The sequence below is a fragment of the Phymastichus coffea genome, unplaced genomic scaffold (genome assembly GCF_024137745.1).
Source record: "Phymastichus coffea isolate CEN01 unplaced genomic scaffold, Cenicafe_Pcof_1.1 PCOF00048, whole genome shotgun sequence".
Taxonomy (NCBI): domain Eukaryota; kingdom Metazoa; phylum Arthropoda; class Insecta; order Hymenoptera; family Eulophidae; genus Phymastichus; species Phymastichus coffea.
In genome coordinates, this window is record NW_026706859.1 from 25578 (window position 1) to 47685 (window position 22108).

The window sequence follows — 22108 nt, forward strand, 5'->3', positions numbered from 1 at the left end:
CGCGAAATTTTCACGCTGAATTAATGCCCCCGTCGCGATTTCCGACAGCGAATTAAAGCGATTTGTATTACGTGATTTGCATTGCAGCCGCCGCCACCACCGAGAAATTGTCTTATTCAATTGCCGATTATTAATCAGGCGGCAGCTTTTGTTTCGGAATTTTAAATGTTTGCGCGCTCGCTCTCGGACACAAATGGAACGTCGCGAGTACTTTCGCGTCACACGATTCGTTTAGCGTATTACACGGATGGCCTCGTTGAGACGCTTACAAATAGATATCGATCCGTTTTATATAACCTGAACGAACCTACAGTTACAATATCGTATTACTCGCAATTAAACATTGCTTCCGCGTGAAAAACGATTTTTTCGTTTTCTACCATGCAATCACGACGGCCATTCAGTCATAAAGCTAGAAACGCTTTTGCTAAAATGTACAGTTTTCAGTTTGTTATTCGAAAGTGGAAATCGTTATCGCGTGGCCGCGCGTGCACTTTCTAAGCGTTTTACAATTAGCATTCGAATCCTCTTGTTCGTTTCCTTTTTTTTTTTTTTTGTCTCGTTAGGGGGCGCGAATTTTGTTTCAAGAGTGAAAATTTTCAAAAGCACTCGCGTAAGAAATTCATTTATACCCAGCCCGAGTGAAGATCTTATAAGACGGTGTTGAAGTTGGCGAGCAACTTACTACAGCGTCCAGAAAAGAGGCTTTTAAACTTTCAATTAAGGAGCCAAGGGATTTTTCAATGTCACTGTTATATATACTTTAAACTTTTATTTTTACGACGCGACTCCACGAATTTATCATTGTAATTGAATTAAAAAAGTCAGCCATAAAATGTTATCTTATTTTTTTTCACTTTCCCGCGCTAGACAGAAAGAAGATGAGGGTGCGCAGCGGAGTATATTGCTGTATCGTTTGGTCAATTTACACGCGCGCGGAAGACCTGTTGCCATTTTTATTCGAGTACTTTTCAACGACGTGAAGACCTTATAACCCGAATGGATAACTTATGTGCCGTCGTATACTGTGACCGATAATTAATGTTTGTTCCCAGTATCTCTATAAAACTACATTTATTATATGAAGTGAGCGAAATGTCGATGGCGTTCTTGGTTTGCCTAGCACTTGTAAAGGTTGTAAAGGCGACGTTACTTTCAATCATCCTAAAAACATGCAATTTTTAAATAGCGCCTTCTAAAATGTTGAAAATCCACTAAGAATACGGCATGGGATTGACTTGCCTTCGTCTGAACGAAGCAAATACGAAATTGGCTGAGTACGCCACTTGAGCTGAGCCTCGCCTAGTGCACACTCCAAGTTTGTTCGGCAAGCGATAAAGTTGCCTCGAAGAGGGCGTCGATGACAATATAAAGAGATTAGTATTCAAGTCTGAGGCAGAGACGCTTCGGCTGCGAATTTGACAAGGAGCGCGAGCGCGCGAAAAACAAAGGAAGGGAAAGTTTGAAAAGAAGCCTGGCCGATCGGTCCTCGGAAATGATCACACGCCACGGCACCACGGCAGACAATGGGCTTGTTTCGCGACAGCAGAGCCATGCGCGATCGGACACATACAGATGCCGCCGCCTCTCCCGGGCGAGTTGCTCTCTCTCTCTCTCTCTCTCTCTCTCTCGGCACGTCTCGCCAACTCCCACGTGCCGGTGTGCGCCCGCGCCAGCAGTATTTCCAAGTTTCGCGCGCGCGTGGCTTAATTACGGAGCGATTCTTGCGCGAGGGGGCTGGCCCAGCACACGCCACAACCTCGCGCGAGCTGCTTTTGACTTTCCCTGCCAGCCCGTGCGGCAACGCAGAGGCAGAGGCGCACGGCGACTCGCGAGCCCGGTGAAACGCGTCAATCAGCATGCGGGAGCCACACTTTCGATAGAAAGCTGCCTGCGAAGCCGCTTTTCCCATGCGCGAGAGCACCCACGGACGTGTTGCTCGTCGATAAGCCGGAAAATGAAATTGCGAGTGAACGAAATTGAGGAAAAAATTTCCCCGCGACTTGATCTCGCGCGCACGTCTTCTCTAACGTGCTTCGCTAAATTCGCGGCGCTCGACGTTTCCCATTCAATGTATATGTACGTCTGCCAGTAAAGCGCGCGCACCTTCGCTCTGCGATTTCCTTTTTCGAGCGTGCTTTTTCGCGTTATATTGCGCTGCACGTACCGGCTATTTATGAAAGTCCTCTGCATATAGATATACACACACACATATATACTTCTAATCTCGTCCGCTTGCCGCAACATCCGCCCGCGTCGAGAGACTGTACGTCGTGCTAATTATTCTTTGCAATTAGCGTGGAACAATATAATTTCATTGCTATATCAGATTGCAAAATTCTCGTTCTGTCGAACAAACTAGAACAATCTATGTACTCGGCGAAAAAGAAAGCTGAAATACATCGAGTAAAAACAGTGAAAAGAACACTGCAGAGCGAAATTTTTAGGATGACGACCAATGGACGGGTAAATTTCTTCAAACGACGTGCGGAATATACGATTTGAGGTCACGGCCAAACCTTACAGAACTCCAAACTTACTTTCGTCAATTATGCTGCTCGTATGACGAGGGTGCGTATCATCATCATTATTCATGCATGGATGTAACATATAAGGACGGACATCGACCTCGTTACAAGAAAAAAACAACATTCACGCAAAGTTCCGTCCGACACTTTGGGGAATTAGCTGTGTGTGCGGTGAAAACATGAATATATTATATTCCATCCCCCGCCCTCAGTCTGCGCCTCCTACGTAGCGTGTTACAGTGTAGCTGATGCGTATGCATTATTGTATCGCTGTTTTTTTCGGACACTAATGCGAATTGTAAAAAATGCAAACGCGCTCCAAGTCAATTTTTAATATTACACGTACGTAGATGCTGGTGGTAGCGTTTTAAAAAAATGGCAAGGGATAAAGTTAAAAGCTTCTCTCTCTCTCTCTCTCTCTCTCTCTCTCTCTATCATAAATAAAGTTAAGAAATATGAGCGTAATTTTTCAAGCCAATGTCTGTGTGCTTTCGCATTCAATCATTTAGAAGGAGACTGAATTTATCAAAGTTTTATTCGCATTCGCGCGTGCTTTCCGTTGAACGATGGTTTTGTAAGCCGGACTTTTGGAACAGTCTGCTGCCGGCGCGCCGCTGCCACTACGCGCGCATAGCTCCGAGCGTTTAAACTACTTACGAGAGAAGCGTGTTGAAGCAGAGACATACTTGTAAATTAATTTGGCGCTTTTAATTGCTCTCTCATAGACGAAACACGCCTCGGTGCGTCTTCGACGAAATTTCATCATCGCCAAACGCAAAAGTCTCTTCGTCATTCAAATTACTAGGTGCTATAGGCTTCGGCAAGCGCCAATCGTGAGATAACGGGCTGGCCATTAAAAGCATTGCGGTGGTCTAGGCGCAAGGAGGTCGCGAGTCAAATCATTTCCGGAGAAACACGAAACAGACACGCGAGCTTCGAGCACAACTGTGCGAAAAACTACGCAGCCGCTTATGAGCGTTTAATTTTTTGCGCAATTAATCAATCAGATCTCCAAGAATCGTTCGCTCCAGTTGTACTCGCGGTTGCGCCAAGAATGCAGGCGAAAAGAAAGAAAAACATGAAAACCGCGCGCAGTGCCTATAAAATGATCGTCGTGGTGAAGCGTCAATGCGATCATGACGCGCTGCAGCGGGTCGATGATGAAATTGCAGCTATGTAAAAAAAAAAACGAAATAAGGAGAGCGGAAGAGGAGAAAGGAAAGAAAGAGAAGGAGGCGAAAGGAGAGGATCAGCAACATGCGATGAAAAGCGCACTCCGGCCGTGGCGAGGCATAGCGGCTTCGTACTAAGTGTGGCAGTAGGATGCGAGGCACCGTTAGGTGGACTCCACTGGCCATGTTTATTACGCGCACGGAACGTGCGCGAACGAATGAAAGGCGGCGCCACTTTTTTTCCGTGCCGCACGCGCGCCGCACCAATATGTATCTGGTACGTGTACAGCCGAGCCAAAATGTCCACGATGACGCTATCGTTTGCCAGCGCGGGATGCCTTCTCGTTTCCTGGGAAAGGCCTCGCGACGATGACGCGTGGGTGCCGACGATCAGGCACATCGCGCGCATGTGAGAGGTCCGGGATGTTGAGCATGAATGCAAACCGCGGTATTTAGCACAAATGCCGCAATAATGCTATGCTTAGATTGCCTTTTGCTATCTTCATTTTTAGTGCTGACTTTCCCGTTGTTTTCTTTTTGTTTCGAGGTTTCTTGCTTTGTCATTTTCACGTAAAAGAGAAATATCGTATGCGAATGTTCGAATAAAAAAAATTCGCCAATGTAATTCATCTGGCTATGTAAATGTGATATTTATGCATTTGCGAACACGTGAATTTTGAATGAATATTAAAAGCTTTGTCTAAAGAAGATTATTATAATAATAGTAGTATATTATCTAAAAGTAGACCAAGAAAAAGTAAAAAAGGATAAAGACTATTGTGCACGTACATTTTTTAATTTTAATCATTCATAAATATTGTACAAGTACTACATAAATATGCGGTGCATCGAAATGTCTTAAAATATAACTTTTAAAAGTCTTATAATAAAGCTTAAAGATTCCTAAGATTATTTTGGTTATTTGAAGCATCACGATGATTTCAATGAAAATATACAATAGCGGGACGAACGTGGATATTATTCTTATTGAGAAGTTATATATCAGAAGAATATATTAGTTCGGGTAGAACCGGTAGAGTAATTTTCTTTTTCATAATATTCAGGTATAATAGTTCAAAAAAACACAAAATATGGGCAAATTACTTGTAGAAATGGATATTGGACTAAAATTATTAAGACTCTTTGAAATGGTATCTTTCATAACGTTGTTGAGATTTTTTCAATGTCATATCAGCTACATTACAATTTTTAACAAATACACTTGAACAATTTTTACGGGATATACTAACTTGAAATTAATAGCGTAATTAGCGTGCACTACTTTTATTTTAGTCTTATTTTTCTGTTAATTATTATATTATTTGTATCATACAATGATCAATTTACTCGATAGTATTTCTACAGCTTCGGCATTATATTCGTATTAGTAATACCTTTCAACATCGTATATTCTTTTGTTACCTCGTTGAAAACATCCATAAACGTTTTTTACATTTAATATTCTGATAATTAGTTTCCATTTCTATAACTCACTTTACGATGTAAAAAAATGTAATTTTCTCCATTTTATTTTATTCATTCTTTCTCTCTTCCAATCACACTTTAAAACGACATTATTAATTCCACAGATGCTAATCAAATTATCGATTCGTGCTAATTATTCGAGGTTAATTTGAAAAAGAATTTCTCCTTTTTTAACGATTTATTAACGGTATATTTCCATTTTTTGCAGATTATTATCCATATTAATTATTCCTAAATTAAATTTACTACGGGAATATAAATCTCACACTTCTATATACATAATACGGTTATTTCAAAGAATATGAAAATTTCAAAATTTCGCGTTCTTTTTTTCACATCTATCAATCACAATGCTAGATGTCGGGGACTCATCATTTTCTTAAGATAGGAGGATTGTACGTTGTGAGTTTTTAGGCTCCGAAGCTAGTGTAAATTGAATTTTGATTTTGTTGCACACGATTAAGTAGGTGTACTCGAACATTATTAATCCAGCGTTCACTCAGTTTTCATAAAATTGGGACTGAGTCGGTTCTACCGGGACGCCAGTGATTTACACGTCGAGTATTTTCAGAGCTGTTTATTTTGCTTGTTAAGCGAGTAAACACGCCCCATCACGTAATACTCGAATAAACACATCAATTCTGCTATCGTAATTTATTTGTTGTTACCGCGCTTTTTACAGAAAGTAATATTTGTCGATGATTGATAGCGTATCAAAAAACTTTGATAATTACCGGGAAGAGCCTCTTAACCAGCCATAAAAGATAAATTAAAATGCATAAAAAATAAAAAAAAGTTTTCGGTCTTGAGCGAACTTGCCTAATACCGTAAAATAGACATTTATTCAGCGTCATAATCTTCCTACTTGAAAAAGTCGTTACCTCAAGAAAAGATAAAGCTCGGCCGAAAAAAAAGTTAGGGAGAAACGAGTGTCGTTGAAGAAAAGGGTTCCGAGCAATGAAGATTTGAACTGATTGATAAGCCGCATGTGAAAATGCGGAAACCAAAAGAAAAAAAAAATAAATAAAAAAATAAATAAAAAAATAAATAAATAAATGAAAAAGATTAACAATGTGTTTGCGCGTGGGTGTTGCAGGAAACGCAATAAGACGAGGGGTAGGCAGATGTCCAGCCTACGAGGAGCAGAACGTGTGCCCGGCCCGCTCGGCGGTCTGCAAGTCGGACTCGGACTGCGGAGCGCCGGTGGAGCGGTGCTGCGAGACGGCCTGCGGTTCGCGCTGCGTGGCCGGCGAGCTGACCGGCTGCGAGCAGTTGGCCTTGGCGGCGCAGCGCCGAGCGCGAGCCCTGGGACCCCGCAGTCCACCGCAGCTGATCCCGCGTTGCGACAACGCGACCGGCGAGTTCGAGCGAGTGCAGTGCGAGCCCGCGAGCGCGAGCTGCTGGTGCGTCGACGAGTTCGGCGGCGAAGTTGCCGGCACGCGGGCGGCCAATAGACGACTGGTCGACTGCGACAATCCACGAGTCTGCCCGGCGCATTCCTGCCGCATGCTCTGTCCCTTGGGCTTCGAGGTAATTTGCGCGCGGCTCTCGCGCTCCCCGCGTCCTCCGGGGCTTCGTTTGTTTTTCCAGCTCCTATTCCCGCTCGCTTTTTGCTCGGCCGCGCAACCCATGGGTGATTTGTTATTCCGAGGGCTTAGATTAACGGCCGGATTATCGCTTGTTCCGGCTGATAGGCTTATCCCTGTGATTTGTGAAGTCGACCCGGCGCCGCAGCTGCCGAGTCGCTTCCCTGATTTTACGACTGATCAGTCGACTCGCGAGGATTACAGCCCCGCGCGGCCCAGATTGTTTTTCTCCACTCCAATTAGAGTCCCGGCTAAATTTCTCTTTGCTCTTTGCACTTTAGCATCTATACGTGAAATTGTATTAGTCGGATTGCCTTATCGCGGCACGTCCATCGCGGACATTCGAACGTTGAAATATCTAAATCGAAACGAAAACCTGGGCTCTCTCGACGCTTCGAGCAGCACTCTAAGTAAGTGCAACAAAGGAATGTATTAGTGTCGCTCGTAGCGAAACAATTGGCGATGAAGTTTCGAGAGAGCGCGCAGCGGCGCGCGCGAACATTCGGAATGAACGATGTTCCTCGAGGATAATCTTTCATCGGGATCCGAGTTTGCTCTCTTCCTCCTTCTTGTTCGTGTACACCAGCGTACCGCGATTACTTACAGAAATAAACGGGCAGAAAACGAGAGGCCAGCTCGACGCGCGCCTTCAGATCGATGCGCCTCTACTGTTTGGCCAATCATTTTCCATTGCGAATACCGCGACGTCGGTGCAATTGTTTCTTGTCGCATTCGCGTGTAACGCATGGATCGCGCGCAGCTAAGAGCAAGAAGTGTAGCGAAGCTCGAGTCGATCGATCCAGCTCGCGTCGAAACTCGAGGCAGCAAATCAGGTTGAGAGCGGAATTGATTCCGCCAATGCGCGTCGGCAATCTTTCCGACTCGTCGGTCGCGGGCTGCAATCCAGAAAGAGTTGCCGCCACTCGCCAATGTCCCCGTTGTCCTTTGATTCTTCTCTTTCAGATCGAAGCGACGAGCGGCTGTCCGCGCTGCGAGTGTCGCGATCCGTGCCGAGGAGTCACGTGCCCCGGCAGTCAGACGTGCGAGCTAATAGACGTGCCCTGCGCCAAGCCGCCTTGCCCACCGGTGCCGAGTTGTCGCAAAGCCAAGTCGCTGGCGAACGTGTGTCCCGCCGGCGAGCCGTTGCAGATCAGCGACACGCCCCGGCCGTTCTTGTGCGGCGACTCGCCGGGCAAGCCGAACTGCCCGCCGATGTACCGCTGCCTGGTGGAGCACGGCCAGGAGTACGGCGTGTGCTGTCCCGCGAGCAAGCAGCTCCGACGCCCCGGCAGCTGTCCCGCGGAGGAGCCCGAGCACTGCGGCTCGCCGTGCACGCACGACCTGGAGTGTCCCGGCCCGCAGAAGTGCTGCGGCAGCGCCAAGTGCGGGGCCAGCGTGTGCGTGTCGCCCAAGGGCCTGAGCGCCTGCCACCGGAACCGCATGCTCGCCGAGCTGCTCAGCATTTCCGAGAGGCAGGGCCGGGGATACGTGCCCCAGTGCGCCGAGGGTGAGTCACTCGTCCCGCGCCCACGCGCGCCTTTCTCATTGTTACAGCGGCCATTATTCGGAATGGCATGCGCAAGATGGGTTCCGCGTAGAGGCGCAGCCGCCAGCACCGCCGCAGTCATAACAGTCCGTCGTACGCGCGCGCGCCCGGCAATTTTCGTATTTCACAACGCGGAATCCGCCGGCAAGATTTTTACGACGCAGGTCCCGGGCTCCCTTTCCATTTGGCCCGGTCGCGCGCGCGCGCGCCGCTCCTCGTGCCTCTGGCACTTCAAAAGAAGGACGGCCGCTATCACGAGACCCTTTACAACCGTTAGGTATTCGCTGGCGCATTTCTAGCCTTGGGCAGTCTTCTGTGCTCTCGATCTCCTCTTCTTTATGCACAAGAGCAGTTTATCCCGCGGTGAAACTAGCGCGGTAGACTAGCATTACTCGTGCAACCGGCGCGACCGGAGGGAGAAGGGGGGACCATTATCTCGCTTGTTCAGCGCGGAGGACGCACTTTTCGAGGCACTTTCCTTAGATCGAAATTCCAGCGGCCGCGGCTGAGTAGACTGCATCAATTTGCGGCCTTCGGCCGGAAGCAATTTACCATTGGCGAGCGTCGTCTCGGCAATTTCCTATCCGCGGCGCGAGGGGCCAAAGTACATGGCTGCTCTGTCGCGCGGCGTTCGCACTTCGGAGACGCGTGCCTTTCGCAGGGTATCGCTCGCGGAGCAGCGTCAATTGCGCCGCCGGCAATTGTCAGGCTTGCGTCGCGAGTTTTCGTCGCGCGCAAGCTACAATCCGCTCTAATGATCGCCGCGCTGGAACGATAAATTTCGCGGCCTGAACGCCGCCGCGACCGCCAGCTATGTACGCCGTACCGCATTGGCATTGTTCTATTGTTTATGTCGCAATTCCACCGGATTCCGCTTGGCGCGAGAGCGAGAGGAGAGAAGCGATGCTAGGTGAGCGCTCGACAACGGCGGCCGCGTGTAAACTGCCGCCGCGGGCAAGTGAGAAATCGCGAGCGATATACAAATTGAGCAGGCGCGAGCGACATATAAATTGGGCGGGCGCGAGCGAGCTCACGGGGCCTCGCTAAGGTCATTTCGAAGGGGTAATCTCGCATCGCGCCGGCCTGCCAGTTTCTATCGTCAAACGATGTCCGAGCCGTAAGTCTAACGGAGTTACGCTCTCGGGGCCGCATTGCATCGTCGGCTCGACGGATCCAGCCGCCGAAAAAAGCCAACCCCGGTACAATTGCGGGGATTGCCTCGAGACTAGACAGTTTGACCACGATTGAAAACTGAGCCCGAATTCGCAGGACGCGGAGAATGCTTTCACAAGGGATAGACGCAACGCATCTTCCTGGCAGTCTAATTAATCAAGTTGGCGAGCGCTTGCATTCACGCTATAGCGCACGTGCGAGCGCGCGCGCGCGCCAGGAATTCTCGCTAAGGCGATGTCGACGTCAACAACGACGAGTTGGTGTCTCTCCGCCCGGTACAGTTCGCTTTCGGCTTGAAAGCTCTGTCGCGCGAACGCATTAGCCCTGCGTTGTCGTATAAAAGGCAGATATGACGGGGACGCGCGCGCGCGCCTACACACGCGCCCGCTCGCTCGCCGACCGCTGAGCGGCATCGCGCGAATATGCGAGAGCTTGATTAAGACCCATTGTAGCGCACACGCGCCGCCGCCGAGTCGCTTCTCGCCTCTGAAGGATTGCCTGCGCGCGTTTCCCACCGAGATTGTGTGTTTCGACCGCACAACCGTTTTCGTAATCTCTCCGCGCCCAGTTTCCTCTTAATCACGCTGTATCCACCTTCGTTTCAAATGTCCATGCTTCTCTCTCTCTCTCTCTCTCTCTCTCTCTTTCTCAAATTAATTTGCCTACGCTCGCTGCTACAGGCAGACGACTCGTCATTGGAAATTGAATGCGAAGTTCACAGTAAACTCGCTCCTTCAACTAACAAGTCTAGTTACCCAGACCATAATCCCTCCCTAAAAAAACTCAAATTCAATTTTATAAAATAACATTCGCCGATGTTTTTCCTTTCCTTTTCCTGCATGCAGGTTAGCTAACAAAACAGCCGTATCGAATTTGCTGGAAGTTCTGTCTCCCTAAAAAAAATAAAAACATTTCCGATAAATCGTATACGCTGCTCCGGTCAGATCATTTAGCATTACCCGCGCGGGCGCACGAGGAAAAGCATTAAGAATGGAAAAACAACATATAGCGTATTTGCAAGCATAACTAGAGCTATAAAATCTCGAGGGATCCATCCAGCTAACGCGAAGCAGAGAGAGAGAGAGAGAGAGAGAGAGAGAGAGAGAGAGAGAGAGAGAGAGAGAGAGAGAGAGAGAGAGAGGGAGAGAGAGAGAGAAAGAGAGAGAAGGATAGAAAGATACTCGACAATAAAGCAATACGTCGAGTGCTCAATCAGATTCAAAAGATTCGACTAGCACGTTCTGTACATGTACGCCCATTCTCCCCTCTCTGCGTCCATATTCGGGCTCTCTGCCACAACTGTTACTACCAACCCTCCCTGTATATATGCCTATATGAAAGAAAGTTCCTGTCGTAAAGCTCTCGCAAGCTCACACCTCACCCAATAAGTTTTTGTAAGTACGAGTCATTCTGATGTGCGCAACTACGTGCCTTGTGCGTGTACGCGTGCCACGAGCTCCACTCGCTTATTTCATCTGAAATATACGACTGTTTTTTTATTTCTTCCGACGTTAGCGAGATTATATGAAAGATACGCAGCTGGGCAAAATCGGCTTTACCTATTATCGTCGACTGCCCGAAAATGCGACAAAGGTTGATCGCTCCCCGAGATAAGTTATACTTATAATGATCCCACCCGAATCAGCTCTCAGAATTTCCATGGAAATGGCATTCAACCACGATGCTTATTCTCGTAAAGCTATAAGCTATTATTTTCAGGATAAAAACCGTCTTCTTATCACTTCTTATCCCTGCCCGAGTTTGTATCAATTTTTATCCGCCTGATTCTCGGATTCCCGCTTGTCATCTCCTCTTCTATCCTGTGAAATGCCATAAATTCATATCAACAGGCTTCGCGAATCGACTATTGAAATTTATGGCAAAGGTCACTTGGCCCTCTACCGTCGAACTAAACCGACAAGTACAAATTATCGACAGGGAATTTCGTTGGAGAAGCCATATACCATGGGTATCGACGCTTCTTCGACTTGTCTTCAGGTCGTAGCTTTCCTCGTGGAATAATATGACGCACGGACTTCATTCAACATAAAAACTTGGGCAAAGTTTCTTTTTTCTATTCGGCAAAATTGGGACGAAAGTGGACTTGGCGCAGCAAAAGTAAAGTTGCGAGGGAAATTTTCGAAATTAGTTCGCCTCTGACAAACCGTTTGAATCATTCATGCAATGTCGTGCACGTTGTCCTTCAGAAAAGTATAACTCATTCCACGCGATATCATTCTTTCCAACTTACTCATTCTCCTCGAACATAATACTTTTTCGTTTCTTACAGCGAAAGCTGATTGGAAAATTTATTTGGGTTGCGAAAATTACAAAGAAAAGTCATAAAGTAACTCAGAGGAGTATAAGTGTGTAAGATAGGAAAGGCTCTCCGCTAGGAATCCTATAGCTAGACATTATAAAAAACAGTGACATTCATCTCGTGCGAAAACGAGATAAGCCACGGCAGTTCTGGGGGGCAAGCAGCGAGTCTGAAATTGAAAGAAACGGCCGGCGATAAAAGTGCACAACTGGCTTGGAAAATTCTTATCTAAAACGAGGCTGTTGCGTTTCTTGTTGGCAGACGGCGAGTACGAGCCGCGACAATGCTCGCGCAACGGATTGGTATGTTGGTGCGTGGATCCGACGGGCAAAAAGGTAGGCGGCTCAATGGGTCCGGCCGAGAAGGTCGAGTGCAAAGCCGGCGCCGTTGCCGCCCATGGAAGATCGCTGCCTTCGTCCGCCTGCACGTTGCAGCAGTGCGCTCAGGTCTGTCAGTACGGCTTCAAGAGTGACGCGTCTGGCTGCCCGACTTGCGAGTGCGACGACCCCTGCGAAGGGTAAGTTGCTGCCACTCGAGCTCTCGACCCGATTTTGCTCCTTTATCGTTGCCGCTTTCGCAGCTGACGTGCGAGAAAGAGACAGAGGACGCGTGTGTGCCTGCCCGAGCAATCCAATTTTCTTAGACGCGCTGGCATGACACACGTCCCGAGCACGGATTTTCATGCATACCCGGCTAGAGGGAGAAATCTTAGCTTGTCGGGCTTGCTCGCTTGGGCCGATTTGCTGTTAGCCACGCTATATAGCGCCTCTCTCAAGTTTCTATTTTTAAATGCGCTTTACGCCACCGTCCTGCCGCTGTCGACGGATTATAGCCTCGAAGACAAGATCTGCACGATTATTCGTCATACCTCAATTTGATCAACTTTCCGGAACGGCTCTTGCTACGATTACACTTTCGGAAGCCGCCAATTCGTACCGCCTTGATACCGCGTTGGTGTTTCATCTTTCACCGGAGCTCTATTATGCACGGTTCAATTACGAATTTGCAATGCTCCGAGTACTGATTAGTCGGTTATTGGATCCTCTAATTATATTTTAATGTACACCTCTCTCGGAGTTATTATACCAATTATAAGTTCATTTTTTCAAGCTCTACAATTCTTAAACGAAATTAATAAAACAGACGTGCCGGTATTTATTACTTTTTTACGATTGTTTAGTCATAAAATTGTTATGGTCCGCTTTATCGAATGTCAATTACGCAAGCACACGTCAAGTTTCTTGCGACTAGCTATACAGTCGTCAAAAATATGCGCGCGTCGCGTAATGTACGTAGCACCCTCGAATTTCATGAGTTTTGGAGAAAAATGTAATATGAACGCGGCACATAAAGTTGGCGTTAACGGAAAATACCGATATTGCTGCTATTCTGCGAAGTAGTATTTTTTAACGCTCGCGTGCATAATGCATTCGCGTTGACAGATCAAGAGCATCCGACCAAAGTCGGTCAGACGCAAATATCGTTTGCCTTAATTTAACGAACAAATGCAGTTACACGGTAAATCTCGTTAACTTTCATGTAAGGCGTAGTGATATTTTTTTCTTCTCTAGCTCGTGCCTGTAGAGGCGCGTCCTTTAAATTACTGTACTAATATCTTATGCATACGACGGAGAGGGTAGAAAGCACCCTTAGCGAGAAGCATTTTACTTTTATGCGCTGCCTCTTGTATTTGCTCGGGACAAACTATTACTGCGAGGCAAAGCTTTCAAAACTCGATTATGCAGATTTTTCTGCCTTTCTTATTCAATTAGTCGTCGTATATTGTCATTTATAATAATTGCGTAAATAACGCGAGCTGCTGCCGCTCTGCCGGCGTAAAACTAATTCTCAAACTGAGAATAGAAAACGTTCTCGAAATGAACTTGGCCGCGAGCGAGCGTCCGTGAAAGTCCGAGCGATTTTTCTTATCCACCGCTTTGTAACGTGTTTATCGGCATAGATTATTTTAAACTAGAACTCGCCTGCGATCGATAGCTTATAAATACATCTACGGTAAATAAATATGACGTTGTCTTGCAGATATCCATGCCCACCTGGCGAAGAGTGCGCACTACGCCGAGAGGACGGCTGTCCGGACTTTTTGTGCCCGACGAAACCCGAGTGCCGGAAGAGGCAAACCTTCAAGAATCCCTGTGTTACGGGCTCGCCATTGAGCGACAAAGACGGCAACGCCATCACCTGCTCGGCTAATAAGACCTGCTCGCAAAATCACGAGTGCATTATGGTTCCCGAGGCCGATCAGTCAGTCTGCTGCCCCGTTGTACCTGCTCCCGTCAAACCACCCACTAGTGAGTTTTCATTACAAACTGCTCGTTCTTTTACCTCGCCATTTCAACGCCTTCTGCTTGAAAGTCCAACTCGAGCGCAGCAGCAAACAAACTTCTGACTGAGTGGATTCTATAGCAACATATTCCAATTGATGAATTCGCGCGACGAAAATCTAACTCGCAAGAATTGCAATCAAATTCTACGTAATTTCGAGTACGAAGTTATGTCTGACAATCATCGACACTGTCAATTGTGCAGTTCCTTTTAAATTTTATTGAACGCTTGAGCGGATCCACACTATATTGCACAGACACATTTGCTTTAGCAATACGATATTCTATCTTTCGCGATAGAATCTTATTGAACATTGAGCGAATAAAAAGCTATCGCCATTCTCACAAGTTGGACTCTTCGTGCACGAATTTATCAATCGGAATTTTGTTGGACGATCCGCTCAGTTAGAATTTGGTGGGTCTCGCGGTCGAGTTGGACTTTTATGAATGGAACGCCTCGATTTATGGAATTCCGTTCTGTTTCCGAGCTACGAAAAAGAGTCTTACGATGTTAATGTTATAAACCGAATAAAGCGAAAGGAAGAGCGAAACGAAATGGCACGGGGCTAAACTGTTTTTTTCCTTTTTTATTTGTCCTTTTTTCAAAAGAATTCGCTAACGTTTTACTAAAAGAATGTTAAGCGGCCAACAGCTCGACAGCGCGACAAAGAATGTCCCAAGTATTTTTGGTACTTGGGACACCTACTTTTCGGTCAAAGTATTCGGTCTTCTCAATTCATTGGGGGCCACTTCTTCAAATGCAATGCGCAGTAGGAGGATAAAAGCGAGTAGTCGAAGGCACCAAAGCACCGGCAATTAGCCGCGGAGCCACTGGCAATTAGAATCTAGTTCTCTAGCGCATTAATTAAACCACACACTCACACATATACGCGCGCGCACACGCAAGTGAATTAACTCGAATAAAGCGTCGGCTAATTAGCAAAGAGTTGAAGAAAGGAGAAAAGTTCTGGCACAAAGCAAAGCAGTAACCGAGCGTTCTTTTCTCAGTGTGCGAGTACTTGCGCGACTTCAGCGAGCGAATGGAGGGCACTCGTGAGGGCATGAGTCTGGCAATGCCGGCGCCTCAGTGCGACGAGGACGGCTCTTACCTCGCACTCCAGTGCCAGCAGCAGCAGCAGCAGCAGCAGCAGCAGCAGGACACTAAGAATTGCTCGTGCGTGGACGAGTATGGGGTCAAGTTGAAAGCTAACTTCGAGTCAGACGCCCATACGATGGACTGCAACGAGGCGCGTGACCTACTCAACCTCTGCGATACCTTCAAGTGCAATCTCACATGCGCGTACGGCTTCGAGCTCGGTGAGCGTCTTATCTCCGCTAGTCTGCGGATAGCTATCGGACGGTCGGCCCGCCGTTCCGCAAGTGGCGACGCCGACTCCCACGGATATGAGCTTGCTATTCCCTTATTGCCGCAGAAACTATCGGCAAAGCGAGCCGAGTCATTAATGTTATCGGTGTGCTCGGCGACCGTGCAAATTCAATCTGCCCGCGGACCCGACAACTGAATCAACAACGCTGCTGCATTTCGTTAATGCATAATCAATTCGCGGTCGTGAGAACGTGCACGCTCGACTGAGTGTCGATCGTTTCGCGAAATTGCCATGGCAGCCGGGAGGCTCCAATTCAAGCAGCGCGCCGGCAAACGCGAGAATAGGATCCTCCAAGGCCAATTTCTCGCCAGTTATATTTTCGAAGCAGAAGCTTTTCTACGTAACGGTGACGGGAGGCGTGCCACGCGATAATAGCACGCTCGTATTCGCTAATGAAGCTCAATTTTTCGTATGAAACTCGAGGGAGATCTACAGCTGCAGCAGCAGCAGCAGCAGCAGCAGCAGCAAGTTGATAAGCATTCATAAACTTGTTTATTCTTAGCGAGAAAAAGTTTCGTATTGCTTTTCAAAGCCCGTCTCGGCGAGGAGAATAAGCTTAATAAACGCGCCGACGTGTCGTGACAGTAATGACAGTGCTCGCGCGAGAGATAGCGCTGTTATACGGACGTGCATATTTCAAAAGAGAAGCTCAGCTGCAGCCAGATTAACCGTGCGCGAGACGTTGCGAAATAAAAGCTCGGCGGGCGCGTGGACTTGCGCGCCTAACGAGCTCGATCCTCTGCCCTCAGACGCCGCTGGCTGCCGCGTGTGCCGCTGCAGGGATCCCTGCCGCGAGGTGCAGTGCGCGGCCGACGAGGCCTGCAGTCTCGTCGACGTGAATTGCGGCCCGGAGCAGAACTGCCCGTCGGTGCCGGCCTGCCTGGCCACCAAACCCGGACAGTGTCCGTACCTCGTGCCGAGCTCCTCCAGCTGCGAGCTGCTCTGCAGCAACGATCAAGAGTGCGCGGCGGGCGACAAGTGCTGCTCCACCGGTGCGTATGAATATTTATGGGCGCGCCATCGAAGAAAAGAAGAGAAAAAGTCGCGGCCGCGCGCGCGCAACTTTCGACTCTCCCGTCCGTAGAAAAAAAGTTGGCGCGAAGTTGCACCGACTCGGCCGCCCCGAGATCTCGATCCCTCCATAGAGATGCAGATCCTGCCCCCCTTTTTTGCTCAAATCAATGTGGATTTTCGCAAAGTTCGCAGGCAGGCCGCGTCAAGGGTCGTTTTTCTTTGGCACGCTGTTCGCGCGCCTTGCAAGTTCGAATGTTTTAATCTTTTGAGTCGCTCGCCAGGGCGGCTTTCCTCTCAAATCGGATATCTCCTACGGTGCAACTTGTGAGCTGTGTGTGCGCGGCGTCGGGCGTGAATTAAAGCCGATTTCACTTGCAAAGAGAGCGCGGTTGCGCGCGCATCTTGTTCCAATGCAAAACGAGCGTGACGGCGTACTTCGGCACGAACATCAAATTAGCATGATCAAAGCCGAATGGCAAATCAAGGCGGTACTTCATAAATTATACAGTTTATTGGAAACAAGGCATCGCTAATTGAGCTTGCAGTGTAGGACAATGCGGCGCTGGTCCGTGGCCCCGAGCGCAGAGACGGGCGCGCCATCGGAGCCATGAAAGGAGGCTTATTTGCCGTAGCAGCAATAGCAGCGACAGCCGTGGCTCGGTACAATGCCGCAGAGCGCGGGAATTATGTTTGACGCCGGAGGGAGCGCGGCGCAGGCTTTACACGCGGCCGGTTGCGCATTTGACGGAGGCGCGTCGATTGTTCCCGATTGTCTTTCCGCGACATTAGCATGCCGCGCGCAATTGTAGGCAGCTATGCCGCCGTGGCGAGCCTACCTGCCGATGGAATCAACGACCTGTATATTACGGCCTTGAATTTTACGAGCTCGCGCTCGCTTGCCGCTTGATTTATGGCCCTGTAATATCGCCGCCGCGCGCTCGTGTAATTTTAAGTGGATGTGTCCCTCTTTTCGCCGCTCCCAGCCGCGACTCGCATTGTTCTTGCCGGCTGTCGAAAAACGCGCGCGCGCGTGCTTTCCGCGAGTCATCGTTTATACAGCCAGCTACGCGCTTTTGTCCGTAGCTTTTAAGCTTTGGCGAGACGGCCAAGCGAATTTCTCTTTGAAAACTCGATTACGCTGGAAGGAAAAAAAGGAGGACTTTTATTCTCTCGTCGAAGTCTTGAAGATGCGAGCCCAGACCCATACCCTTATACACTGACATAATTGGATTCTACCAGAGAGAAGAAAAAATGCCGAGCCGACCTCGCCCATTGTTGCTGTCTAAAAGCATCATAGCTAGAATCTTTCAAAGGGCAACCTGCACAGCCAAAGAAAAGTTTCTTTTCAAAACACAGCTTTTTTCAAAGCTGTGGCTGGTTAAAAAAAAAGACGATAGTGAGAGAAAAATACCTTTTCAAAACAACTTTTGTACTCCTCCCAAGATTTACGACTGCAAGTTCTTGGCGAAACACTCGACGCGCGTTTGAAAAGTTCTTGGCGGATAGTAGCGAGCTTCGACAAAACTCATTTACCACGTCTGACTCAAATCGACTCGATCCACTGATGGGGAACAGAGGGCGCGAACGGTTCGTATGAAAACTAAGTTTGGCGTTTGTTTTGCTTGTTCCGTGCTGGTCAGGTTGCGGCACGCAGTGCATAGCGCCGGTGATGGCGACGGCATGCCAGCACGCGCGCGCAGTGGCCGAGCACGCTGCTCGCGAGAGTGGCGAGCCGGCGAGATTGAGCTACATACCACGCTGCGACGACGACGGCCAATTCGAACCGGTGCAGTGTCACGCGGGCATGTGTTGGTGTGTCGATGAGGAAGGTCGCGAGTCAGCGGGTACTCGTGTCGTCGAGGGTCTCGTGCCCAAGTGTCAGGCGCCTCAACGATGTCCCGAGATCGATTGCACTCTCGAGTGTAGGGACGGCTATCAATTGGATCCGGCTACTGGATGTCCTATGTGTGCTTGCAGAGATCCGTGCAAAAGTGTCACTTGCCGTGGCGAGAACGAGGCCTGCAGGTCAGTGCTGCTTATCTGTATTAGTTGTTATTTTTTTTGTATTGCTAATATTTGTTATTGGCTGTCTTCGATTTTAACTGGAGTCGTGTGCCCCTCGGGTTTCGGCGAGTTCGAGTGAACTCTACTTGACCCAATGTGCTAATTACTATCGATCGCAATGAACTTTTTACCTCAAATTTTCGAGCTTGCTATTTGCTAATGAGAAACTGCGATATACTGACTGCTCTTGTTAATCGGAAAATCATATGGAGCTGTATAACACTAATTATCGTTTAACGATACTACCTATCATTGCGTCTCGTGACAACGAATAATTTTGCTCTCCGGTATATTTTTATTTCATTGGATCTTTTTTCGTGCGATGTATTTCACTAAATTTTTGCTTTGCCACGAGTTCGTAGTACGTGGAAAATGTGACGATTACACGAGAATGCTTACAAATATGTCACGCCCATTCCTCGCTTATAATTATAACCGCGATGTGGTATGTGCTTCCATGACTTTTACTTTGTACTGTAGTGCAAAATATAAAAATATTTGAATATCCTTGTCTCGGTAAAATATAGCGTTACGAAATAGTAAAAATCAGTCCGTTGTCACTGAATAATTGCGGCAAGTGGGACTTGAGACTGTCGTGCGGGGAAATAAGTGTTCCGATCGGATTGAAAATTTGAGCAAAGTGCATATCGTCCATTTCGCGAGAACTGCCTTGGATAAATGAAGGCAGTAACACGGTAGTGGCCCGTTTGATTCGGCAGAATGGTCGAGGTAGCGTGCAGCGCGCCGCCCTGTCCGCCAGTACCGGTTTGCCTGCCGAAAAAGGAAAACCCGTGCCCGAACGGTTCACCCCTGCTAGTGGACGACGGCAGCGCAGCCACCTGCGGCCCTCACGGCCGGAGCTGCCCGTCGACTCACAAGTGTGAATTATCGCCGCTCGACGAGTACGCCGTTTGCTGCCCGAAGCCCCGGGAAGTTTGCTTCGAGGCGCCGAGGAGGGCACCCTGCAGCGGCCCGCAGACCAACGACACCGAACGATGGTACTTCGATCCGGAGTCCAACGAGTGCCGGAAGAAGCAGGACTGCTCAAGCGGCTACAACGATTTCTCGAGCAAGCTCGTTTGCGACAATGTCTGCCCTGTGCTCTCCCAGTGCGAGAGACTTCGCGAGCGAAATCTCAAGACTGCCCAGAAATACAAGCAGCCGTCTTTCTTGCCCAGGTGGGTCTCGCTCATTTCGCCGTCGCTCGCCCCGCATCATAATTACGCCTCGCGCGCGCGTTATGTGCCCGACCGCACGTAGCGCTACTCCACTCGGCCCCTTTAAGCTGGCTTCGCCGACCGAAAGGCCTGCACCGGTGCCGGTAGTATTTGTCGTGCGTATATTTGCTTGTTTGCCGGTGATAAACGAAGCTTATTGCCTTGGTTGATGGATCTCCAAGTAAAATATTTATCATTCCACTAGATACAATAAAGGTCGTGTCGTTCTAAATATTTCGTATAACAATTGGCTAATTGCCAATAACTACGCATAGAAATGAATGTACTCTTGCAAATATTTTTACCAATCACATCAACGATCAGTAGTTACTTAAGATGAAAAAAACTCTTATTTGCCATTTTGCTACAGTAATTTTGTTTTGGCGGCTTGTTAACTCATCTTCTCAAACATACGACGGATCCGCCAACGATATTAAAATAATTAATGGACAGACGCTTGGCAAGCGGACAGACAATTTGAATTATTCAAGCGGAATAGACAAGTAGCTAACGTATTCGCGTAGAAATGTCACATCGTTAAGGTTTATTAACTGGGATACAAACAAAGTTCCATTAAACTTATTAATAAGAGAGATGCCTCGCTTGCAAGGTCACTTTGGTGGTATGAATATTTTAAGGTCTATCCGTTAGGTTCTCTGTCTCGCGAGTTCAAGTCTTCATTAAAAGTTCGTTTTATCGCGTTTGACATATAAATCATCCTGGCAATTGAACTAACTTTGGTTAAAAAATCCGATAACACGGATGTTTTTTCTCGGTGGACAAGCTCCTAACAAGAGCGAAAATCAATAACTCTAAACTGGACGAAGATCAAAGCCAGTGACGACCCAGTTAGTCACTTGCGGCGTGTACGAGTATAACAGAGAGAGAGAGAGAGAGAGGGGGGGGGGGGCTTATATATGCAGACACACATCCGCGCGACTAATCAAAGCCTCGCACTCTAATATCTTTCCGCAGGTGCAACCCAGAGACAGGAGCATGGGAGTCTATACAGTGTCTCGAGCATGTTGGCGTATGCTGGTGCGTGAACAAGAAGGGCGAGCCGATCAAGGGCTCTTTGGCACGCGACACCGAGCCCAAGTGCAACTTCCGTCAGGCGCGTCGCGGCCGCGGAGGCGCCAGCAATATGGAAATCGACACGGAGATCAAGGCTTACATGGAGAACGCCTTCTTGGGCTTGGCGGCGGAGGGTCGCGAGATCAACAAGGTGCTGGGTAGCAGGTGCCAAGCAATGAGAGAGCGTGGCTTTGTGCCTGCGATCTGCGACAAGTACGGACGTTTCGAGCCGACTCAGTGCGCCGCCGAGACCTGCTGGTGCGTGGACGAGGCTGGCAACCAACTGGTCGGCTCCGAGCCTTTTATCAAGGGCACCAATATTTGCCGTAAGTTCGCTTTATCCTCGTCGCTTGGCCGTCAGCTCGGAGAAGCTCGCCGAACGCGCCAGCCGCGTATACGCCTAGCTTCGCTCGGCGCGTAGTGCTCGCCAGATCCGGAATGCGTCCTCGCTATCGTTACATTCTCTTTGTGCGCTGCAAGACTCGAGCTAATTGGTTAAACTCTCAGTCGTGCAGTCCTCGACGATTGCTCCGGTAAATAACATAAGCTTTGTTGTGCAGTGCCGACTCCAGTGGAAGCCGTCGAAGTCACCCTTCACTTCCCGGGCAGCTTCCTACCCATCGAAGACGAGCCACTGTTCGCCAAAGAGTCCACGGACTTTTTGCAAGGTCTGGGCGCTCGTTTGAAGGACGGCGTACAGGTGGAGATAGGCCAGGAGTCAGTGGTACTGGCATTCGAAGTTGTTGGCCCAAACAAGGTGGACGTGGCGTTCCATCTGGAGGAATTGACACGCATGCAGAAACTGAGCGTCCTGGGCTACTTGGCCGACGCGACGACGTCGCGATTCACACATCGCGTCACCTCGGGCATAGCCAACAATCGCGTGGTCGCCCTTGAGCAGCGCGAGATACTCACTCAGCTCGACGCGCCTATCTTTCAGACGGCTACCCTCGTACTCGCCGCTGCCAGTGCTTTCATCATCAGTAGTTTACTCATTATTTTGGTGCTTTATCGTAAGAAGGTACGTCGATTCTCTCTTGCAGACTCGCGAAGCATAAATTACATCGATCGATCGACTGCAACTTGTGACACGTCAGTGTATAAATTTTTAGCTAGCCCGCAAAAGCAAAAGCAATTGGAATTTTAGAGCTGGCAATTTTTGACGAGCACGTTATCAGGCCCACGCATTCATAAAATAT

At 48.4% G+C, this 22108-nt stretch overlaps 1 protein-coding gene across 1 annotated transcript in view; it reads left to right on the forward strand.

Annotated features, from left to right (window-relative positions):
• LOC131665238 (uncharacterized) overlaps positions 1 to 22108 on the forward strand; it is a 45458-nt gene that overhangs the window by 21371 nt on the left and 1979 nt on the right. The window contains exons 3-12 of the mRNA XM_058936991.1: positions 6282 to 6715; positions 7735 to 8278; positions 12072 to 12327; positions 13851 to 14119; positions 15161 to 15469; positions 16290 to 16532; positions 18195 to 18579; positions 19338 to 19796; positions 20811 to 21235; positions 21470 to 21930. Coding sequence (XP_058792974.1) covers positions 6282 to 6715; positions 7735 to 8278; positions 12072 to 12327; positions 13851 to 14119; positions 15161 to 15469; positions 16290 to 16532; positions 18195 to 18579; positions 19338 to 19796; positions 20811 to 21235; positions 21470 to 21930 — 3785 coding nt within the window. The remainder of the gene's footprint in view (positions 1 to 6281; positions 6716 to 7734; positions 8279 to 12071; positions 12328 to 13850; positions 14120 to 15160; positions 15470 to 16289; positions 16533 to 18194; positions 18580 to 19337; positions 19797 to 20810; positions 21236 to 21469; positions 21931 to 22108) is intronic.